Here is a 24,099-nt window from a genome sequence, read left to right on the forward strand (position 1 = left end):
ACATTCAAAAAATAGATGGTCCCTCGTCTCTAAATCCAGATTGCATAGCCAACAAGCGGACATAGCTTGCGGATTCCATCGAAGTATCCTATCCCCAGTTGCTAATCTGTTATGAGCAGCTAACCAAGTGATAAAAGAAAATTTTGGCGTTGCCTCAGTAAACCAAATCCCTTTAGACCATGAGACCACCGGAGACCTGCTTCGTATGAGATTCCAAGTTTGAGATGTGATAAATTCGTTTTTGAACTCCCCATTTTCCCTCTTCCAAAGACATACATCTTCCAACTGATTAAGCCCTCTATTCTTCAGACAAATAATCTCCTGACCTATCAGACGCAGCGCATGAACTCTGTGACCTCTAGCTCGATAAAGCTGTAATGCTTTCTCCACCGTAGAAGTTTTTGGAATGCCCAGATCCATACTTCCTCTATCGCCTGTTAACTCAATCAATTGACCAAGAGGCGACCATTTCTCATACCAAAAAGACGTAGAATCTCCACTATTAACCTCCTTACTCGTTAGTTGAATAGCCAAAGACCTCAATTTCAATAGCTTTCTCCACATCCAAGAGCCTAGTGTACTCTCCTCTCTAACACTCCAAAAAGTTCCTTGTCTGATAAGATACCTCCAAACCCATTTGACCCACAAAGAATGTCTCGCCGTGAGAATGCGCCATATTAACTTTAGACAGGAAACTGTATTTACCTCTGTTAAGTCCTTTAAGCCAAGACCTCCCTCTTCTTTCGGTCTACATACATCCACCCACGCAACCTTAGCTTTCTGCGTTGACAATATCGGCCCTGACCAGAGAATTGCCGCGCATATACTATTAATTTCCTTAATGCACTGATTTGGCAGCCGATAAGCAGACATCCAAAAATTAGTAATGATGTAGATAACAGACCCTATCAACTGAAGTCTGCCAGCAAAGGTAAGATGTCTCGCCGTCCAAGAGGATATTCTACTTCTGACTCTAGCAATGAGAGGACTATAATCCTGAGCATTCATCCTCTTGGTTAAGAGGGGAAGACCCAAATATCTTACCGGAAGAGTCCCATTATCAAAGGGAAATTGCTCAAGAATCGCTTCACTCTCCTCATCCTTAACTCCTGCCAGATAGAGAGTTGATTTTTCCATACTTATATTAAGCCCCGACATCACCTCAAACTCCTTAAAGACAGCTAGGATACCCTCAATAGAGTCCTTTCTTCCATCCGAGAATACCAAAACATCGTCTGCAAATATGAGTTAAACTTAACTCTTTACAATAAGGATGGTATCCAATTCTCCTTTCTGCTGCAGCTATATCAAGAAGACGAGAAAGGACTTGCATACTTATGACAAACAAGTAGGGAGATAACGAGCACCCTTGGCGCAGCCCTCTTGTACTCTTAAATTTTCAAAAAGCCAAGAAACATAGTTTTTTTTTTGTCAAAGGAAACATAGTTAAGATGAATATTATAACATATTTCTACGAAATTTAACTTTTAATAATTCTTCTTTTAATGGATTCAGTGTTGAATATGGTCTTAAGAAGTCATGAACATAATACACTTTAGAATAATGTATTTATGAATTGGATAATTCGGAAACATTTTTATATAGCATTACTTCGAGTGATCGTTATGCTTGAGATATGACAACAAATTTGGCCTTAAGAGTGTATGCATATGTATTGTCTATGTGGATTAAAAGATGGGAGATGATGAGAAAACCTGAGATGAGGAGAATCGAAGAAGCAAAATATCACAATCCCGAAAAACAAAAGACAAAAACTGCATCTGCATAATCAACAACTGATAAATTGATTATTCGGTGAAAATTTAGCTCCCCATTTGCTGTGGTAATTGGCTCTCTTACATATAGGCTGTGATGACCCTCCTACATACAAGATTTACAAATCCTTAGAGGACGATGAAATCACACCCAACACTGTTCTGTTCGAAAGATGTTGTACATACGACATTCATTCAATCTCTTGCGATTTATGCATGTAGCACAAGCACTTGCACATGTTTTCAAGCAACTATGAGTGAAAAAGAAGTCTCATTATAAAGAAAATAATAACATAGAAAATACTAAGACGATGATGTAGGTTTCTTGATGGGTACAACGCAGAGAGGTTTGGCTTTATGTAAAATAAGACCAAAGACCTCACTCATGTCCATGTTTCCAGGGACGACACCGTCTTGAAGTTTCCAGTCAAAGGAGTAGAGAAGAGAGGCAAGCACCACAGGCATTGTCTTCAATGACATTGAGATTCCCGGACACATCCTTCTTCCGGATCCAAATGGTAACAGCTCGAAATCTTTGCCTCTTACATCGATTTCACGTAACAAGAACCTCTCTGGCTCAAACTTCATTGGATTCTCCCACACGCTCGAGTCTCGTCCCATTGCCCAAACGTTCACGAGAACCTAATATTCAAACCCATAGAAGAACCGTTATTAATCAAACCGAACCAAAGTATTGGTTTCATGTATATTTCAAACTAAACATCCCAAATCCAGTCCTAAATTGAGCAAAATATTATTTAGATTTGAGTTTTATTCAAGATAAGTGTTTATGCTGTATGAATTCTTTCGCTTAATTTTTCTAATATGCTCAACTTCATACTTTTCATTCACCAAATATTGAATACAAGGATTTGATTCCGCAAGAATTCATTCAACCATAGAAAAAAATGAAGCGTTCACTCATAAAATTTTCAATGGATCCTACGCTATCCGATCAAACTTTAGTGTGCACTCTTCCAACCACAACGAAAACGAATTCATTTCACAACTCATAATGTAAACTTGACCAAAACCAAAGTAATCAACTTTTATTTCTATTTAAACTGAACAAAACCAAATAAGGCTAATAAGCTTATGTTTCTCTCTTTGTTTATACATATCAAAATGTATTCAAACTAACAAAAAAAACGTATACCTAACCAAAAAGAGCTAACGTGCATCTTAAGTTAGTTAAAGGTTGATGAAACGAGTATTAAATATACCTGAGAGTTCTTTGGAACGAAGAAACCAAAGATTTGGACATCAGACTCAGATTTTCGAGGGATCAAAGGAGCTGGAGGATGCAAACGAAGAGTCTCTTTCACAACTGCTAGCAAGTAAGGTAACCTTGGAATATCAGATTCTTGAACGACACCGTTTTCACCTATCACTTGTCGTATCTCACTCTGAGCTCTGACCATTTTATCCGGGCTACGGAGTAGCTCCGTCATTGCCCACTCTATTGTACTAGAGTTTGTATCCGTGCCAGCAACAAACAAATCCTGTCACAAAAATAAGCCTAGTTAGTTCTAGGCAAATTATCCTAACCCCCGAACGAGAACCAAACCAAACCAAACCGAAAAACGAAACCAGATCTGGACCAAAATTTATAAAAACTCGAACTATTCCTATTTCTCTAAGGGCATCTCCATCCACACTCCATTTTTTCCTCTAAAATGGAATAAAAGTGAATATGAAGTAAGAAATGCTCCAACCCAACTTCATATTTCACTCTATAATGAAATATACTTCATAAATGGAGTAATCTATTTTTTGTTTGTTCATCACTCCATTATGGAGTGGAAAATAAAGTAGGGTTGGAGCAAATTTACTCCATTTTCACTTTTAGTCTGTTTTGAAAAAAAAAATAGAGATTTACACCCGATATCTGAAATAATAATTAATCTTTGTGCCATTTGGTGTTTAGGCGAGACTTACGAGAAACAAGTGCTTCATATCATTAATGGTGATCTCTTCTTGGTTTTGCTGTTTAATATCGAGAAGGGCATCTAACATATCGTTACTCGACGCCGCTGTCTGAGACAATCTTTTGGTTACACGATCATCAATGAATTCGTGGAAAACCCTAAATAGCTTCTCTATGCAGAGCGTTGACTCTTTTCGGCTTCCTTGTAAATCAAGAAACCTCAGAAGCCGGAAAAAGTCTCCTGCGTTGGGTTTCCCACAGATCTCCATAAGGTGAACCACCGTTTCGTGGAACTCGAAAGACGACGAGTTAGAGCTATACGTGGCCAAATCAACAGAAAATAGAGCATTCGAGATTATATTGAAAGATGTGACGAAGGAAGCACGAGCCATGTCAATAGCCTCTCCTCTCTCGCAAAATGTGTTTACTAAGCTCACAAGTTCCTCCACCTTTTTCATCCTTATGGATTGGATACCGTCTAGGTTTTGCGGTGACAACAAATTTTGCACTACTATCTTCTTCAGAAACCTGAATATGCATACAAACAACAAACATAACTTCATCGGGGTCGTGGCTATTGTACGTGTAGTAATCAAACTAAAAATGTATATATCGATTGGTATGGGTTTTTATTCAAATTTTAGACTTTGTTCTTTAAAAATTATACATTTTTAATATTCAGTATATACTTTCAGGTAATAAGTTTTTTTTTTTTCTCGCATATAAATACGAAAATCATTTTTTCCAAATTAAAATTTATTTAATTTCTACAAATGATTTTAAACACAAAAGAGTTTTCTTAGAAGGCATGATGTTTATAGATAGAGTTATTAATTCGATCCCAAAAAAAAAACAAATATACATTGATATATAATTACCTCCAACGAGCCGATGCAGGAATCCAAACAACGGAATGTTTATGATGGTCAAAGGCTCGGATCGGGTCGTTAAAGGTTCGAGCAGACATGACATGGTCGTGTGTTTTAAGTGCCTCTTTAGCTGCTTCTGGTGAAGATATAACCACTGCGGTTAACCTTCCAAGCTTTAAGCTCATTATAGGTCCATATGTTTTCGAAAAGACAGCAAGTGAACGGTGAGGATTGAAGCCGAGTTGGAATATGTTTCCCACCAATGGGAGTCCCGGCGGACCCGGCGGAAGTGAGCCTTGGCTATTGCCGCCGTAGTTGGGGTCCCTCCGAGTTCTTGCGGTGGAGAAAAGGAAGAAAGTTACAAGAAAAAAGAGGACCGTACACACGGCCGGGATTATTGAGAGTTCCATTGCACGGCCTGTTAAGAATTTGGAGAATGGCTTTATATTAATATAACTCCATCACGCATTTTTATTTTCATATTTAGAAAAATATATTAGAGATATTATCTAATTTGGGGAAGCAAGTTCGCAGACTTTTCAAGATGGCATTAGAGCATGATTAACCGGGGTTTTTAGAGTGGAGTTCTTAGCGTAAGTTAAGAAACTGTTTCTTAACTTTTAACTAAAAAACCTAAGAACCGGTTCTTGAATAAGGATTTTAAGAACCGGTTCTTAACTTTTTTAGTTAAAATTTAAGAAACAGTTTCTTAACTTCCGCTAAGAACTTCACTCTAAGAACTCCGGGTTAATCATGGTCTTAGTTGTTTGGTGATTTCCATTATAGCACCTAGAGACTACAACTAAACTAGTGGATACTTGTCAAGTGTCATGCACATTTACGGAACGTTGGAAGCTTAGCTTCTTACCTAATTTCTGGCATACCAGCTGGAAAATTTATGATTCAAAGAAATTTTAAATTTTTAAATTTTTTTTTTTTTTGAAAAAGGGCATAAAATTTTAAATGTTTAAACGGAGAGACATGCATTTTTTCTTTATTGTATTCATTTAGTAAAACTATATATATTGACAAATGAGCAATCAAGACATCATCAGCCTCTGTAACTATGCATTTAGTTACGACACCAGTCACTGAAGGTTTCAGTTTCTATATGATCTCAAGACACGTTTTCCTATAATTATTTTGTGGTATAAGTACAATTGAGAGAGTACAAAATCAAATCACAAAAGTGAAAAATGTTTATTTGTGAAATTTTTATGTTGTCATTTTCGTGTAAATTTGAATTTCTATTGATCCATCTCCGGGATTGGTTGTGCTGCTTGATATTGGACTCGTTGCGAATTACCTTTAAATCTATTGATCACCACATGTATCAAATTAATTACGGTTTGGCAGCTTAACCATGTGTTTAGGTGTACGTTCCTCTCTTTATATAATGTTAGATTTATTTGTTCAGTTGTTAGGCTGGCACGTTAAGCTGCTGAATCTGGTTGTCTTTGAATGTGTATCTTGTGGTATTTGCTAGTTAATGTTGAGATTGAACCTTGATTAAATCCTCCAACAGAAGAAGAAGTGGAAGCAAGGAAGCTTGCCACACAAGAAGAAGAAGTGACCAAGGAGTCACGTAGAAGAAGAAGCTTGAAGCGCAAGAGACGGAGGAAGTTACACAACAAGGAGAATAAGAGTAACTAGTTAGTTGGTAAGCTAACTTAAGAGTGGAAGAGTTAGTAAGAATTGTTGAGTGTGTAAGGTTAGTTGGTTAACCTTACTTGTAAGACTAGTCTAAGTATGAGTAGTGTGACTTGTGTAAGAGAGTCGAGGACCTAGAATAATGGGTTAAAGGATGGATGGAGTTAGTATAGAAAACTACTATAAGTTGTGTTGTATTGTTGTAAGAAAAGATATCCAGGTCTAATAAGAAAAGATTTGGAGAAAGAACAGTGTAGACATACAAGGATAAACTCTCTTCTCTCTCTACACGAACAAAGACAAACGAGAGACTAAGAGAGTGAGTGTGTGTGCTTGTGTTATGATAAAACACAAGTGAAAACAGAGTGTGAGTGAAGTAAAACAGAGTGAGGGTGAGAGAAGCTCACCAAGTATGAACAAGAGAAGAGCTGGTCATGCCTGAGTGATGAGAGGCCAAGCCAAAATCACAACAGTTAACAAGACGACTAAAGTGTGTCAATCAAAATCTTGTGTAATGGAAATTCATCTCTTTCCCTTCTTAAACATGCATATAGTTAGTTTCATATGAAACTCTTAAGCTCACTTAGCAGAGAAAACCAGAAGAAAGTTTGTGGACATGACTCAAGAATTTCCACAATGCTGCGCGGTTTCCACCACATCTCCTCGATCTTCGCGATGAATGGAGATAAGCAAATCTCGATAGATTTCCTTGGTCGAGAAATGATTCATATTGTTAATCAGAGGGTGAAACTGGATCAGCATTTTTTGAAATAAAATTGTTTGGAATAAACCTATTCCTCTCGATTCCAAAAAAAAAATTACCAGTTACATGGAAAAGAAAATAGACTGCATTCCATAAACTTTTTTTTGGAATATATGGAATCTAGTTGTAATAGATCTATGTTATATAAAAGTTGAGGCTATAAGCCATTGAGAATGTACACATAGGATTTAAAACAACCAATCATATTATGACAAATAAACATTTTAATTTGTTATTTTTAAATATGTCAATGTTTCCAAAAAAACTGTGTTATTTCATAATAAAAAAGAAATCAATATCGAATAAGGCAAACTAATAAAAGTAAAAACATTATACATATATTAACTTTATATATATATATATATATAATAATTTCTAAATCTATCATAAATTAAATAAAAATAATACTTAATTTTAAAATGCAATGATTCAAACAATTATAACTATAAGTTTAACTCATGATTTTCAAAATTTAGAGCTTACTCAGATTGTTCCCAAGATCCGGAACCTGACACATCAGAAAACTTACAATTAGAAAAAATGTATTGCTTTTTGTATGAATGATTTGTATTTAATTAAACATATTTGGTGCCTGATATCTGCTCTAACTTATGTTAGGTGAGAATGAACCTAAGCAAATCCGAAAGTTTGTTATCTTCGTAAGGTCTTGAATGCTGATGCTTATCCATTCTTCATAATGTTACCATTTACTTTACCAAAACATTAGTTGACATTCCATTTTTTAAAATTCCTTTCATTTAGAGTATTATGAGAAAGTTTAATCAAACTCGTTAGTAATAGAAAACAAATCGAGATCTATATAGTGAGATCTAAAACTATTATGTTAAGAGAAAAAGACTTGTCATTTCTAGTCTGTAACCATCAAAGATTCAATATTTGTGCATTAAAAAGAGATAAGTGATTTTGTGAGGAAAATGTTACATAATAAAGGATTTAATGTTATTGATGATATCTAGAGACTTTTACCATCTGCCTGTAAATCATGAAGATATTTAAATGTTCATTCAATTTCCTCGTAAACCATAAGTAATGATCAAATAATCATTCATATATTTCCTCGAAAATCATGTTTAGCCATTATTAATGATATATGAATGATTATTTGATCATTACTTATGCGGTTAGTTGGATACATTATTTACTTAGGCACGTAAAGGGTTAGTTGGATACATTATTCAATATTTTTCTACTATGCGGTTTCCACTATGACTAAAATTATGTTGTAAATTCTACAGGGGAATCTAAAGGGGAATCTAAAATGAGTCGCAGACAAAAACCATAAAAAAAAAATAAGTTGCGTTACTGTTTCAAGGTATTTGGAGCAATTATCAAATGGTTTACAAAGCATTTTGCGTTACAAAACCTATTGGTTACCTTCTAGTTTGACAAAGCATTTAGCGTTATTCTCAACTGGTCAACATTCTGCGTTACTAAACCTATCTTTTAGTAGTTATCTTCTATTATTCTAGTTATCTTCTATTGTTTTCCTGGTTAAGTAAATCATTTGTATCTTTCGATGGTTGATGCAGTTATCCACGGGATCCTGCAAGAATCAAGAGAACGCTGGATAACCGCCGCAGAGTGGGATCTCCTCTTCATCGAGGCAGCTAGATTCCAAGTAATTTTATATCTGGTCGAAAAAACTATCATTATACAAAAGTAAACGAAAAAATTAAATAAAACAAAATTATATTCATAACTTTTAGATTCTAACTTATATCTGACATGGCAGGTTGAGAATCTCACGCTAATCACTACTGACAGCGAAGGTGTCTGGAGAGTTGATAACCGGTCAATGCTGGACCTAAATGTATGGGCACTGTCCAGCCTACCAAGAACTTTATCAGCTGGTTCTTTCGCTAGGTTCAACTACAGGTAATAGATTAACTCTGCTAAATCTTACTTTAAATAAACATTTAAACCTAACCAATAATCATTTAATGCAGGTTGTCAGTAGGTTTCTACTATGCAGGCACAAACATAAGACTACAGAGACAAGTAATAAGGCGTGTATTCAGTGTATTAGCTGAAGGGAAAAAGATGTGTATGCAAATATTTCCATATATACCAAAATATGCTATTTTTGGTCTTCCTTAAGGCTATTTTTCCAGAATAAGAAAAGGATAAGGTTTCGAGCGACCAACATATTTGCGACACATATTACTATATGCTCTTCCTTTTTTCTATTATTTAAGTATTTTGAAAACTTAATTGGCCCGAACAAAGAATTAAAGCACAGAATAAAATAATTTTTAAATAATTGAAAACGAAGGTCCATTAGGTTAAGAAAACTTAATTGGCCCAAATTAAAATTACGAAGTTCTACGCTCTCAATTACAGATCTCTCACATTCAAAAAATTTAAAAAAAAACCGCCATCTCCCAAAGCAAGAAATGGAAGCAGAACCACAAGATCTCGTGAATCAACCTGCACTTAATCTAGATGATATGTTGTTTGGAGATGCAGGAAACGTATCTAATATAGTGTATCGCCATCTCTATAGATATAACTAGTGTATCGCTGTTGCTATAGATCTAATTATTGTATCGCCGTCATAATTAAGCCTATAGGTTTTCAGATTTAAATTTCGTAGGGAATCTCATATTAAAAAGTTTTCGATTATAGTTTCTGATTATTGATCTAATATTGGATTTACCGATTTAAACCTATAAATTTTGTATGGAATCGGGTTAAACCGTATTCGATTCCAGTTTTGGTAAACCGTTCGAATCTTTGGACTCTTTATGCAGTGATTCACGACATACTGCAAGATTCCAAAGAACGCTGGATCACTGCAGCGAAGTGGGACCAGTCCAGTTCGGCTTCTTGATTTGCTTCTTGGCCTTACCGGATACATTCATATAGTTGTGTTTGACATCATTGTATCGTATCAGTTTCACCATAAAACCAGATAACATACTATGTTTTGTTAAGCAAAAAATACGCAGATAATGATGATCATATTAGTATAACACTGCATATTTAGTACTTACCCAGCTCTGTACAGATAATGTACAAAGGTTGGTCTGACTAGTACATCGGGATGTGGAGATCTCCTCTGCGGTACACAGCAAAGACGAAATCCCCAAAGTCAATGGCATACCCAATCGACAGTCTGATATGAAACCTAATTCCGTTGCTCGGTAGGCTTGAGTGGAGCCAGCTGTTGTTGTCCCTCATTGATTCATTATCGACCGGGTAAAGACCTTGTTCATCTACGGGAATTAGCGTAGGATTTATGACTTGGAATAAGTCCGCGTTGAGCATAATGTGATTCATCTCCCAAGCCTGTAGCCACCTATGTGTAGAATCACCTGCAAAACTTTTTTTCCAAATATACATGTTGAATCTTCTTTGTATAGATCACGATGCTGAGCATGAACATCAATGTAATTTTTGGAATATATATACCTTGATCTTCTACGATTTGATGCTGCAGGTTGAGCGGCGGTTGATTAACATTCCCGCCGTCGTCACCGCCGTCCATTTTGATTATGTCGCCGGAGAGAACTCGTACTTTTTTTCTCCCACCTTAGAATTCGAAATTTTATTCTTCTCATTGACTATTCTGAAGCGAAAGAAGTGAAGAAGTGCCATTGATACTATCTTCATTTGGCGGTATGCAAAATCTTTGCCAAGGCAGATTCTTGAACCAGCCTATATACATATACAGCCAAAGAACACAAAACATCTCAGGTATTAGAAGAGAACGTCTTCACTCTTAACAACCACATCTGGGAGAGAGAGAGAGAGAGAGAGAGAGAGAGAGAGAGAGAGAGAGAGAGAGAGAGAGAGAGAGTATACAAACATGAAAGCTTATGAATTTGAAAGGTGATTCTGGTTGGAACACGCCATCCTTAAGCCATCTCTCTGGCTTGAACTCCTCAGCCTGTTGTCCCCAAATATAAGTCATCCTTCCAATGGCATAGGATATGTAGTAGACATTATCCCCTCTCTTCACTCTATGTCCATCTGGAAGCACATCATCATTCTCTGCACACCTCGTGTCCTTTAGGATGGAACCAAAAGAAAGTGTTAAAATCCTCATTTGTTTGGATCAATCACAGAAGAATCTTTAAAGGAGTGGTACCACAGGGACAGCAGGGTAAAGCCTCAAGGTCTCAGACAAGGCCGCATGGAGATACTGCATCTGATCAAGAGCCTCTTCATCTATACTCTCAACGGAACCCTTCACATCGGTTGTTTCCTCATGACTCGACGTCACGTATCTGATCTCTCGTACTATTTTCTCCTGAACAAGTGGGTTTTTGCAGAGCATGTACAAGAACCAAGAGAGAGATGCAGCGGTTGTGTCCTTCCCAGCGATCATAAAGCTCAAGATTATATCCCTCAGGTACTTATCATTCATCCTCTCTGGATCTTTCTCCCTCTCCACCAGAAATCAAGATAATATATCCTCTCTAACAGCCTAAGTACAAAGCCAAAACATTTTTGGTTTAACATTCAATCAAAACAAGAGGGTTGAGAACTTAAGAGAGAACTCACAGTGTTCTGTTCTTTCCTTTTAGTGATAATGAGTCTATAGACAAACTTATCTATAGTAGCAATGCTCTTCTTGAGCCTAGCTTGTTATCCGATGTTGAGAAACCATTTCAGCTTCCAAAGCGAATCGATGAACCTCAAACTAGTCGCATCGTTCCCTCCCTTCGTCGAAAGCCTCCCTACATGAATTTGTTGTTGATCTTGGTTTAAAACTTATTAGTGTTTTGGCAGTTAACAAGACCTTTTAACAACGAGAGTAAAAGCCTGCAGAAGAAAATGCTCTTATGTTCTTAAAGACTTATTCGCATCCTTTTTTTTATTAATGTTTTCAATCTTGAGTACTTAATGGTGTTACATCTTTCTTTCGTTAATTAATCCTGCCAGTGATAGATTAATGTCAGAGCGGTCTGCTTCTGAATCCTTGGCCTGTACCTGATGAGTTAGCCTAAGTTCATAGTGACAAAAATGGTAACAGTCCTATATTTTGAATCCTTATTCTAAACTCTAAATCATGCTTTCGAGTCAAACAAACAAACAAACACTTGAACAACAATATAAGAGGAGATTCACCACAACATTAGAAAACACGTTCGTTGGATATTTATGGGGAAAAAAAAAGAGGTTGTCACTTATCATGTTGTTAATGCACATATTAACTCCTGGGTTGACTATTATGGTACAACAAAGATATAGCCGTTATATTAGGTTTGCTTCTACGATTTGGTACACAAAGATCTTAAGCTACTATTAATGGATAGCATTCTAATCTAGGCAGATCCAACTGCAACTTTGAATGACAAAAAAAAAGATCTCCGTCTTTAAATGAAAACGTTGATCTTTTCAACCTCTCAGATCTTCAGTTTCCAAATCCTTCTTCATAATCACACACTTCACCACATAAACTATCTCTATCTCCCTCTCTCTCTCTCTGTCTGAGGCATATCAATGGAAGCTCCTCCATCTTCAAGCGACCCATACAAGTTCCTCAACATTACACTCAACTCAGATGGGTCCCTCACCAGACACCGTGACTTCCCCAAACTACCCCCGACGGAACACTCCAAAGACATCCCTCTAAACCCAAACAACAAAACCTTCATCCGTCTCTTCAAGCCCCGGAACATCCCCCCGCCGGAGACCAAACTCCCCATCCTCGTCTACTTCCACGGCGGAGGATTCATCCTCTACAGCGCCGCCTCCGCTCCTTTCCACGAATCCTGCACCAAAATGGCCGACCGTCTTCAGACCATGATCCTCTCCGTCGAGTACCGCCTATCCCCCGAGCACCGTCTCCCGGCGGCGTACGACGACGGCGTCGAAGCCATCTCGTGGCTCCGAGACCAAGGTCGCAGCGCATCAAACGGAGGTGATTGTGACACGTGGCTGAGAGACGTTGATTTCTCGAAATGCTTTGTTATGGGATCGAGTTCCGGCGGGAACATAGTCTACGGCGTCGCGTTACGCGTCGCGGAGACGGATCTCTCTCCCGTTAAGATCCGAGGGCTGATAATGAACCAAGCTTTCTTCGGCGGCGTCGAGCCGTCGGGTTCGGAGTCGCGGCTCAAAGACGACAGGATCTGCCCGTTGACCGCGACTCACTTGCTTTGGTCGCTTTGTTTGCCTCACGGTGTGGATCGCGACCACGTGTACAGTAACCCGATCAAGAGCAGCGGGGCGGAGGAGAGAGAGAAGATGGGACGGTTTCCGTCGACTCTTATTAACGGTTACGGTGGTGATCCGTTGGTTGATAGGCAGAGAGACGTGGCGGAGATGCTGAAGGCACGTGGGGTTCACGTGGAGACGAGGTTTGATAGAGATGGGTTTCATGCGTGCGAGTTGTTTGATGAGAACAAAGCCAGGGCTTTGTATGACACCGTTGAGGGTTTTATGAAGAGTTGTTCAACGACTGCACCGTCGTCCAACATGTAGTAGTCCAAACTGATGATGATCGTATGATTATCTACGTTTAATAATCAACTATGCCTGCAATATGTTATGTACTTGAGTATTATAAGTTTGTTATAAGCGAGTTACATTGCATGTCGCTTTGTGTCTATCCAAATATGTATGATCCGAAGTAATAATGGTTCTAAATCTCTCTACTATTTGTACGATGTTTAAAATGAATAGGATGTTCAAGTGTTCAAGTGCTGCCGCTTAAAGCTTATAAAAGTCACCTAGAATCATGTATCGGTAAACTCCGTTTATCAGCATTTCAATTTCTCGAACTCTGTTAGAAGGGACTACTGCACAATTGTCTTTGGACATTTCACACGGCTATGGACCGTTGTTTTGGGTCCATTTGCAAGTCCGTTCCAAAAATTAGTTTAGATATGTTTGGGCATGTGATCTACTCCTTAGTCATAAAAAAAGACATTTCAATTTATGATTTTAGTCAAAAAAAAGATATATCTTGAAGACAATAGCTTATTAATAATTAGCAAAACTACATTACTGTTTTGAATATTGCATTGAGGACACTGTTAGTCTAACAGTATTAGATGTGTGTGCACTCTTCAACCATAATTTCAAATGCAACTTTTAAATTATTCTGAGATTAAATCGTCAAAAGCTCGAAATCTTGACGCTTTTAGACAATTGAATCAATCATTTGCATGCACGCAATAAAATGTCTTATAGTTCCATGTAATTTAGACAAAACATAAGCAAACGTACAACATTATTCCTCATTTAGACAAAAATATAAAAAGCATCCTTGAACTGGTCAATATCGCTAAAACTAAGCAACATCATGACCCCAAATAAGTCCGTGCATTAATCCTAATCACACACAGCTTAAGCTCCAATAAACATAAACACGAGGAAAACTTAAATAACTCCAAACACTTCTTCCTAATCAAAGCTTATCATAAACTAACATCCTCTTCATAATATAGTTCAGATTTTAAAACCATGTCACGAGACCCGGTTCCCGCGTTTGATGCATACAAGCACCTCAACCTCTCAATCAACCCCGACGGCTCTTGCACTCGCAACTTCGAGTATCCAATAGTCGACCCCGACCCCTCCCCGTCCCCGGGAAAGCTCACCGCCTCCAAAGACATCACCATCAACCTCGAAACCGGCGTGACCGTGCGCATCTTCCGACCAACCAACCTCCCTTCCAACGACAACACCATCGCTCGCCTCCCGATCCTCATCCACCTCCACGGCTCCGGGTGGGTCCTCTACCCAGCCAACTCCCCCGCGAACAGCCGCGGCTGCTCCCAGATGGCCAGCGAGCTAACGGCGATCATCGTCTCCGTCAACTACCGTCTAGCTCCAGAGCACAGGCTCCCAACGCAATACGACGACGCGTTGGAAGCCCTCCTCTGGGTCAAACGCCAAGCCGTCGACAAAACTAACGGCGAGCCGTGGCTCAGAGACTACGCCGACTTCTCGCGGTGCTACATCTTCGGCTCCAGCAACGGCGCCAACCTCGCTTTCCAGCTGGCGCTCAGGTCGTTAGACCACGACTTGACGCCGTTGAAAATAGACGGAAGCGTGTTTTACCAGCCTTTCTACGGCGGGAAAGCTAGGACGAAGGCCGAGCTTAAAAACTTCGCCGACCCGGTGATGCCGGTGCCGGCGATAGACGCCATGTGGGAGCTTTCTTTGCCTAAGGGCGTTGATAGGGATCACAGGTACTGTAATCCTGTAGGTTACTTGCCGCAGAAGGAGAAAGTGGGGCGTTTGGGACGGTGCTTGGTGATCGGTTACGGCGGAGACACGTTGGTTGATCATCAGCAAGACTTTGTGGAGATGCTGGTTACGGCTGGTGTTAGGGTTGAAGCGAAGTTTGACGATGCCGGTTTCCATGGGATCGAGCTCGTTGATCCACGGCGAGCTGTTGCTCTTCTCAATATGATCAGAGAGTTTATTAATTAATTAATTATAATAAAAATGAATGAAATAAGATTTTAATGTAATATATGAATGAAAAAAAAAATCAGTTTAAGTTATGGTTAAATATTTTTTTGTAAAATTTTGTTTTTGTGAAATGAATAAAATGATCACTTTGTTTGAAGTAATATTCAAAGTAAATGATGAAAATCTAATTTAAACTAGTGAAAATTAAAATGATCATTTCTTAATTTACTTGTAATTAAAAGTAGTTCAGTTCATGTGATCAGCTTTAGAAAATAGAAATCCAAAGATCTGACGGTGGAGACATCATCCTGAAATAATATATAAAAACCATTTTCATAACACTGAAGCTGAAAGATCTTCAACTTACCAAAACTGTTTTACCAAAAAAAAACAATGTCATCTATGTTGAAGCTATTATATATGATGGTGATTGTTACATTTAGTTGTGCGAAGAGGGAAAGTTTTGAGAAAATGATGGACTCGTAATTAGCTAGGTTTCGGAGAAGAAGACATTGCATTTGATCAATGAAGGATGCTCAGGGAAAGCAAGAAGTGATTGTCAATGCTGCTCGTGGGGCATTTAATCGATGACAAAGGAGGTGTTACGAGTTTTCTATAGTATTTGTTAAATTGGCGGGTTTTGGTTAAATATAATTTCAGGAAAGAACTAACCATTAGTGCACAAGACCAGATCCAAAGATACATAAACATGTGTCTAAACAAAGTTTTGAAACGGAAACAACCATGAATGTGCTCTTTCACTTGTGCACACACACCTAAAGCTCAATTGACGAGAAACAGAAACCAACTCTTAGTAGATTGCCACATCCAGATAATCACCAATCTACAAAAAGAAAAGATGAATAATTGCAGTTATAGCTACCAAGTTTTGATTATAAAGGTTTTCACAATCTTATGTGTGTTTATTTCAACTCTTTACCTCGAAATGAAGGTCAGCGAGTGTTTTACTGTCGTCTGGTTGCTTTCGGTTTGGATAAGACATTGTCTGACCAACCTTTTATCAATCAACCAAAAAAAAAAAACAATCACAAGATCAGTCCCTGAGTTCTTGAACAAGACAAGAACAAGTAGAGCGAACTGAATCTGAATGCACCGGTTCAGGTTCTCTCAAGTCTAAAACCATAAGCATGGGAAGATCCCTAATCGATGCATATACGATTTAAGCATGCTTTCATTACTCAGCTAGAACCAAAAGACATGCTCAAGCTAGTGTGTAAACATTACTTTCTCAAATATCTGAATCACTGATAGCTAATCGCACTACTAAAAAGAGTGGCAGAAAAGTACAGAAGAACGCATCATCTTATCAAGAATGTGAGAGATAAAAATAATTTTACCTGTCTGACAATAAAGCGGCCATTCTTGTCAGGATAAACAAACGCAAAAGACAGCCTTGCATCCCTTCTCCTAGCTGCTACAGAAACTTCTTTGACCTGAAACAAAAAAAAAAAACGTGGTTTTACTCTCTATGCTTGTCAAAAAAAACATTCCCTTTGTATGCAATTAGAAAACCTTCAAAACGACAGCGGAAGAAAGTGGCTTCTTTAGCTAAAAGATTACACCTTTTTAAGACAATATACACTACAAAGCTCTCAATACAATTAAACATCTTGTTTTGAGACAAGAAGAAGAAGAAACTACATACCAAATCTGTTAACTCGCGAAGATTAGCATCTTTCCAAGTGTAGATTTGAACTTCATCCTTTGGCTCTTTGCCTCTCACAGCATAATCTTCCTTCGTATGATGACCACCCGTCTGCAAAAAAAAAAGACCCAACACAATGCATAGAACTGGCTTTGTAAATCAATACGTTAAAGGAAGAGACTTGGAGAAAAGACGTACCTTGGTGAACACACGAAGAAGCAGGGGACATGTCTGCAATTCGAAATAGTAGAATCAGTGAGTTCAATTAACTTAAAAAGAGATCAAACCCTAGAAAAAAGTTTCAAGATTCTCCACGGATACGAGCTTGTGAATCGAATACAAACCTTCTCGCGATCGACAGGTTCGGTTTTAGGGCGAGGAGGTTGTTGATTAACGCCTCTCGGAGGCGGCGGCAATGGCCTACCACCACCTTGTCTTCTCGCTGTTTCAGCCATCTCTATCTCTCTATCTCTCTCTCTCTCTCACGCTCTCGAAAATCTCCGACGAAGTAAGAAGTTGTGTGATGTCCCAAAAAGAGTGATATAGCCCATAATTATTTAACTTAAATGGGCCTTTTCTTGATAAATATTGGGCCTTTATTCTTTGTCAATGGCCCTTTTATAATATCAGCTCCGACGTAGGTTTTTCAATCTAACCGATTAATTTATGATCTACGGTACAAAGATTGTCGTTTAAATTTAGAATTATTCATTTCATCTATATTACTCAAGTACAAAATTAGAGTTTTTGGAAACTTGAATAGGACTATTAAAAAAATTTGAAGTGTTCGGAAATATGGATTTTAGTCTTTAAAAAAAAATTAATTTTGTTTGCAAACAAGGATAGTAGTATTAAGAAAAAAAATAATGGATTTATGTTATTAAGAAAAATCGAAAGTTCATCATATTATAAGAAACTATCTATCTGTGTCAGTTTTAAAGCATACGAAAATGGATCAATCTAATTGACTAAATTTTTTTTTTTCTAAACTAACCTTAAAACAAAATTTAAATTTTGTATACATATTTCAAATCAAAATTATAATTCACAGTTGATTTATATCAAAAATTGATTAAAAAATATACATATATTCAAAAATGAATTTTTACTAAACTATTTTTCAATAACCATTATAAAAAATGGTTTTTATATTTCATATTAAGTTTAAAAAATATAATATATGTAATTATTTATATGATGGTACATATAAAATACTATTAATTATATGATTACTTATATGATGATATGTATAAAATACAATTAATTATATGATGACAATATACGATATATAATAATGACTAGAGATGGGCTTTCGTGTACCCATACCGGTTTGGTTCTGATCGGTTTGCGTTTCTGGTTTTTGAGGTCAAAGATTTCAGCCCTATTAGGATGTTTCTAAATTTTGGTTTGAGTTCGATTCGGATGTTTGCGGGTTTGGTTCGGGTTTGGATAACCCATTTAAATTATTTTTAATCAATTTATGTTCGGGTTTGGTACTATATTTTCGGATCGGTATCGGTTCTGTTCCTCGGATTTATTTTGCCAAACCCTAATAATTACACGAAAAACAAATATGAACATATTTTTTAAAATATACATCCGCGCACGGATCAAAGTCTAGTTAATATTAAAACATACTTGGCTTGCATTAAAACACACGTTTCATTGATAGAAATTAGAAAATATCAGCATATATTTTCAGGATTGCTCAAACCGATTTGATCTTCATTGAGATTTCCTTTTTTCAATTTTAGTCATTTTATCTATATATATATATACTAGTAAAAGAGAAGTCATGACTTTTTCATATGTGATATTTAAAAATGGACCATCTTCTATAATATTTATCAAATTTACATTATTTTATCATCATTTTTTAATATCTTTTTTTTATTTAAAATATAAATAAAAATTGTTTAAGAAAAATCAAAGAAAATCTTTTCAGAATCATTTTAAGTTTTATGTCCGAAAAATAAATTAATTTAAATTTTAACTATCATAAAACATAATTATAATTTCAAATTAAATTTATTTTGTTTTATGAACGAAAATTAAAATCATATAAAATATTTTTAATTATATTTAAATGATAATACAAATTTAAATTGATTAATTTTCGGAAATACATTTTATAAAGATCTTAAGAAGATTTTGTTAGAAAGAAATATTCATTTCTATTTCAAATAAAATAAAATAAAAAAATGTATCCAACTTTATTTATTTCAAGAAATTTTTCAAATAAGATTTTTGCTACAAAAATATTTTTCATGTACAATATATTATAGTTTCGCTTAAAAAAATATTTGTGTTGTTTTAAACAATTTCTCAAAATGTTTTTTTACGTTTGATTTAGTTTGACTTCCATATACATTTGGAATTTGGATGTAAAATTAAAAAGTATGTAAATTTTTATTGTTACATAATAATGTTCTCAAACAAAATTTGTAGTAATAACAATATAAGCCATTTAAATATATAGACATTATAGAATTATATAATACATATAAATTATATTAATTTAGTGATTAATTTTGTTATATACACTAAAACTATATTTTGATCCGCGCAATCGCGCAGATGTTTCTTTTCACTTTTCTATACATAAATTATTGTTTTTAAACATTAGTGGTACATATTTTTAACGTTAATCATATACTTAAATGTTTATATAACTATTTTAAATACAATAATTTACATGTTATAATTAATCAGTTGTTTAAAACCGTATGTATTTTCACTTCTGATTATATATTTATCTTATTGTATTTGCATTTACTTATTAAGCAAATTAATATATTCATGAGAAAACATATTTGAAAATTATTTTGCATTTACTTATGCTAAATTCTGACCCGTGTTTTAAAGCTGTATTTCTTTTTACTAATATTTTTTATGCTTATTCATTTTAGATAATATATTATTGTATATACAAAAGTCTAAGATATGTTAATTTTTAGACATGCATTATATGGTTTGCTAATTTTAAATCGTTCTATTATCATATTATATTTTTATAATAAATAATTTATATTTATGAAAATAAAATTTATAAATTTATCAATTGAATATACTTTTATCATATTTATTTAAGTATAATAATTAGATTTTAATATGATCATTTGTACAAAGTAGATAAAATAGGATATAATTTATTTATTTTTCATTTTATAAACGATAACTTAAAACACATTAAATTATTGTTAAAGTATTTTTACATAGATTTATTAGAATTTTTAAATATGATATATAAATATATATTATATTTAAAATGAAAATAAATTATGATTAAAGTAGTTACAAAGATTTTATATTATAAGCTTTACAGAAATACATGTTAATTTTTATACATGTATTATATAGTTTGCTAATGTTAACCCATCTTACAAATGTATTAGATTTTATTTTTGAACATAAATATTTTATACTTACGAAAATAAAATATATAAAATTTATAAATTTAATACAATTTTATTATATTTAGCTCAATATAATAATTTTCTTTTAATATGATTGATTATGATTATATAATATATAAAATATTGCAGAATTTTTAATTTTTCATTTAATAAACATTTACTGAATTTATTAATGTATAATAATATTTCAAACTAATTTCAAAATTAGTGAAAATATTTAAATATAATTTCAAAAATGAAGATCTTGTTAAAATATTTTAAAACAGATTTGTTAGAATTTAAAAATAAATATATCTTATATTTAAAATGAAAAGATATCAAAAGATATTATGATCAAAGTATTTTAAAGATTCTATGTATTATAAGTCTTAATAAAATATATTTAATAAGATTTTTAATTGATGGTCCAAATTAAAAAAAAAATCACACATGAAAGAAGTCATGACTTCAATAAGATATTTCAGTATAAAAAAAAAAACCCGCACGGACGTGCGGATCAAGATATAGTTTCTACCTAAAACAGAAACATGCAACATATATATATATATATATTTTGCTGAAACATGCAACATATATTAGTTTAACGAAAAAATATCTTCTCTTGAAATGTTATATAGTTCACATATTTCTTCTTTATCTGATTTCCTTTGAATATCCCGTTGTCAATCAATACTTTAGAAATACACATCAGAATAGTTATCTAACAATATGAAGAAGAAAACATCGATACCAATCCATACATATCATTTGTATTGACTGGTATCTTTTTGTTCTGAATTAATTTTAAGATTAATTCAAAATTTCTTACTGAATGAAGAGTATCTATAATTGGTTATATATATCATCTATAACCAAAGTAAACCGCGCAACAATTTGTACTTACCGGCCTACCCGGTATAAACCAGTCAAGTCAATACAAATGATAATAATGTATAATGAGTCTTCACGTGCCCTCCTACGACCCTAAAATAAAACTATGGGGGTGATTGGTTGAGACTTAGGAGTTCTGCACAGTTTTTTTAATTTCTACGTCCATTTTTTAAAGCAATCATGCTTTTATTTTAAAAATTGAATCTAAAGCCAAAACATTATAAAAGAAAATATGTTAGCTTTAGAAAGTACTTTCTCTAGAGATTTTATACAGTGCTCTGAAAAATTTCTACAGGAAAATAAATTAAAGCTAAAACTAAAAATCTAGAGCCTAAATCTTAGAGCAAAAAACAGAAAGTCACATCCTCTACCAATCACCCCCTGTATGTCAAAAAAAAAAAACTATATGCTGGTTTTGCCAATTGCCTTTTGCTTCTTTTTTTTTTTTAATTGTTCACACACTTTGCTTCTTGCTCTCTTTTGTTCACACACTTTGCTTCGTTCTCTTTTCTTTTTTTGTCGAGCTTCGTTCTTTTATAGTACATTGGTAAGAAAAGCATATGACAAAAAAGAAAGAAAATGGGGTCATTGATTGCTTTGATGTTTCAAGAACGTCGTATTCATAACGATAAGGCGCAGTGACCCTACACTCACATGAAGCTGCAGTGTAGTGCTATTTCCACAAGAATGCGAGGATATTAATATTTTTCAATTAACATTTGGTGAGGAAATTAATATACAAGTAAATCCCCTATATATTATTTGTGAAACATTACAATTTTTTTTTGTAGCCACATGTCATCAATAAGATGATTCTTAGAATTATTAGAGAAATAGGTTGGTCCATCTCATTATATAATAAGATTTTTATTAAACTAACCATAAATTAATTATTAATATCATTTATTATTTCATTAAATAAAGATTACGGAATTGCCTAATGTGGGTAGAGTATATATGACAATTAATGATTTTGAATAATAAAGATTTGATAAAAAAAGTATCTTCTATCAAATTTGTTTAGTTTAAAACTATTAAAATAATATTTTTAAAAACACAATAACCATATTATAAAAATTTACATTTTTCTGTATATTTTATATTTTGAATTTTAAAAAAATAACTATAAATTACTAAAACTGTTAAAAGTCTCACATTCAAATTTTGCGATCCATGGTTTAAAATTTTTGTGTATTACTATAAAGTGAAAAGTATGAAACTACAAAGACTACCCGATCTTCTTTGCTTCCCTTTCCGAATGGCATGCCCGAACTCACATTTTCACAAATAAATCATTATTCAATATTTTCTTTTGTTTCTGTGAGACATATACTGATGTTTAATTCACATGGCTTGTTTTTTTCAAAGGAAATACTAAATAGTCGAGACTCGAGTACTATAATGATGTCTACCATGTTCTATGAAACTCGTCCGAAACATATATAGTTTTATTTCATCAACATACGACTTTTCCTTTTTTTATTTTCTTGGATTGGACACAACGAGGATGGTTTGGTCAGTGCCCTTTGTTTTCCTTTTGCATGTACAGTTGTAATAACTTTCGAAACATATAAACCTACAAGCTTTCATTTTCTTTAACAAGTTATAATTTCTTAAACAGCTATATGTTAGTGCATTTATGGGTTCTTAATTTTGTTGAGGTATATAAACCATAAGAATATGATTAATGGAGAGTTTTTAGAGTGAAATTCTTAGCGGAATATAAGAAACCGTTTATTAATTTTTAACTAAAAAAACTAAAAATATGTTATTAAATATAACTTCCCATTAATCATGCTCTAAGTGTAGTATAACTGTGGATATGTGGAAGAATTTGTTGAGAAATAAAATTAAACAGTTTAGGCAATGCATGGTTATTTTATTACTCTGTTTGATAATGTTAAAAGCTTTGACTCATGATTGGTTATATAAATAGGTTAAATAAATATGTTATATATACGATATACACAGTCATTTAAGCTTTAACTAGATTAAGACCTGCGCTTTGCGCGGGATAAACATTATATATAAAAATTATTTTATGTATTATATGTTCTTACATATTATGAAATAATAAATATATATTGAATAATTAAAACTCAGTAACTATTACATATATAATTAAATTAGTGCGAATGTATAAATCAAATTTATTAATCCAAACAATTTGTTAAAAAATTTGATAGGATATGTAATTAAATTTAAATGATATTAACATACATATTATATTTTTAATATTAATGTCTATTAAATGATGCTTTCTACTCATATGTTTTTTTGATCATGTGTATCTTTAATAGCAAAAACTTTAAATTACTGATAACAAAATTTTCATTGTGGGATTAATAATTTTAGTAATTTATAATTTAAAAAAAATTATCAATGTTAGTTCAAAACTTTTATCAAAAATAATTATTCAAAGTAAATTTTGAAATTAAAATATTTATTTATTCAATATGGTTTATAGTTTAATTTAGAATGATATATATACATTTATATTTTAAATCTTAATGATTAATTAAGTTAGACTTTTATTTATATGATTTTGTAATCATTTTTATTTTGTCATAACAAAAATTTTAAACCATGGATCGCAAAATTTGAATGTGAGACTTTTAACAGTTTTAGTAATTTATAGTCATTTTTTAAAATTCAAAATATAACAGAAAATAAGACCATAAAACGTTAGAATAGAAAAGAAAATAAAATAGCCGGTGATAGCTCCTACTCCTCGTCTCCTGCTCCAGATGTTCCTGCATCGTTGGGTCT

General features: G+C 34.1%; 5 protein-coding genes and 1 pseudogene across 5 annotated transcripts; 2 read left to right on the plus strand and 4 right to left on the minus strand.

The window, feature by feature from the left end:
- Positions 1-1,786: 1,786 nt before the first annotated feature.
- On the minus strand, positions 1,787-5,017 carry LOC106339603 (cytochrome P450 76C3-like). The gene is made up of 4 exons (XM_013778447.1): positions 4,581-5,017; positions 3,714-4,230; positions 2,999-3,277; positions 1,787-2,417 (listed from the first exon to the last, which is right to left on the minus strand). The coding sequence occupies exons 1-4, from the start codon at positions 4,979-4,981 to the stop codon at positions 2,079-2,081; spliced, it is 1,536 nt and encodes a 511-aa protein (XP_013633901.1). The 5' UTR covers positions 4,982-5,017; the 3' UTR covers positions 1,787-2,078.
- Positions 5,018-10,035: 5,018 nt separating this feature from the next.
- On the minus strand, positions 10,036-10,492 carry LOC106337883. The gene is made up of 2 exons (XM_013776987.1): positions 10,417-10,492; positions 10,036-10,319 (listed from the first exon to the last, which is right to left on the minus strand). Exons 1-2 carry the CDS (start codon positions 10,490-10,492, stop codon positions 10,036-10,038), a joined length of 360 nt encoding a protein of 119 aa, XP_013632441.1.
- Positions 10,493-10,497: 5 nt separating this feature from the next.
- Positions 10,498-12,407, minus strand: LOC106337884 (annotated as a pseudogene).
- On the plus strand, positions 12,154-13,660 carry LOC106336782 (probable carboxylesterase 8). Its single transcript, XM_013775722.1, has one exon. The coding sequence runs from the start codon at positions 12,454-12,456 to the stop codon at positions 13,435-13,437; it is 984 nt and encodes a 327-aa protein (XP_013631176.1). The 5' UTR covers positions 12,154-12,453; the 3' UTR covers positions 13,438-13,660.
- A 550-nt stretch (positions 13,661-14,210) lies between these two features.
- Positions 14,211-15,396, plus strand: LOC106336784 (probable carboxylesterase 9). The gene has a single exon (XM_013775723.1). The coding sequence runs from the start codon at positions 14,422-14,424 to the stop codon at positions 15,394-15,396; it is 975 nt and encodes a 324-aa protein (XP_013631177.1). The 5' UTR covers positions 14,211-14,421.
- A 636-nt stretch (positions 15,397-16,032) lies between these two features.
- On the minus strand, positions 16,033-17,554 carry LOC106336785 (histone deacetylase complex subunit SAP18). The gene is made up of 6 exons (XM_013775724.1): positions 17,389-17,554; positions 17,243-17,275; positions 17,045-17,155; positions 16,737-16,832; positions 16,319-16,393; positions 16,033-16,222 (listed from the first exon to the last, which is right to left on the minus strand). The coding sequence occupies exons 1-6, from the start codon at positions 17,497-17,499 to the stop codon at positions 16,190-16,192; spliced, it is 459 nt and encodes a 152-aa protein (XP_013631178.1). The 5' UTR covers positions 17,500-17,554; the 3' UTR covers positions 16,033-16,189.
- Positions 17,555-24,099: the final 6,545 nt, after the last annotated feature.

This window comes from Brassica oleracea, chromosome C4 (assembly GCF_000695525.1).
Source record: "Brassica oleracea var. oleracea cultivar TO1000 chromosome C4, BOL, whole genome shotgun sequence".
Classification (NCBI taxonomy): Eukaryota; Viridiplantae; Streptophyta; class Magnoliopsida; order Brassicales; family Brassicaceae; genus Brassica; species Brassica oleracea.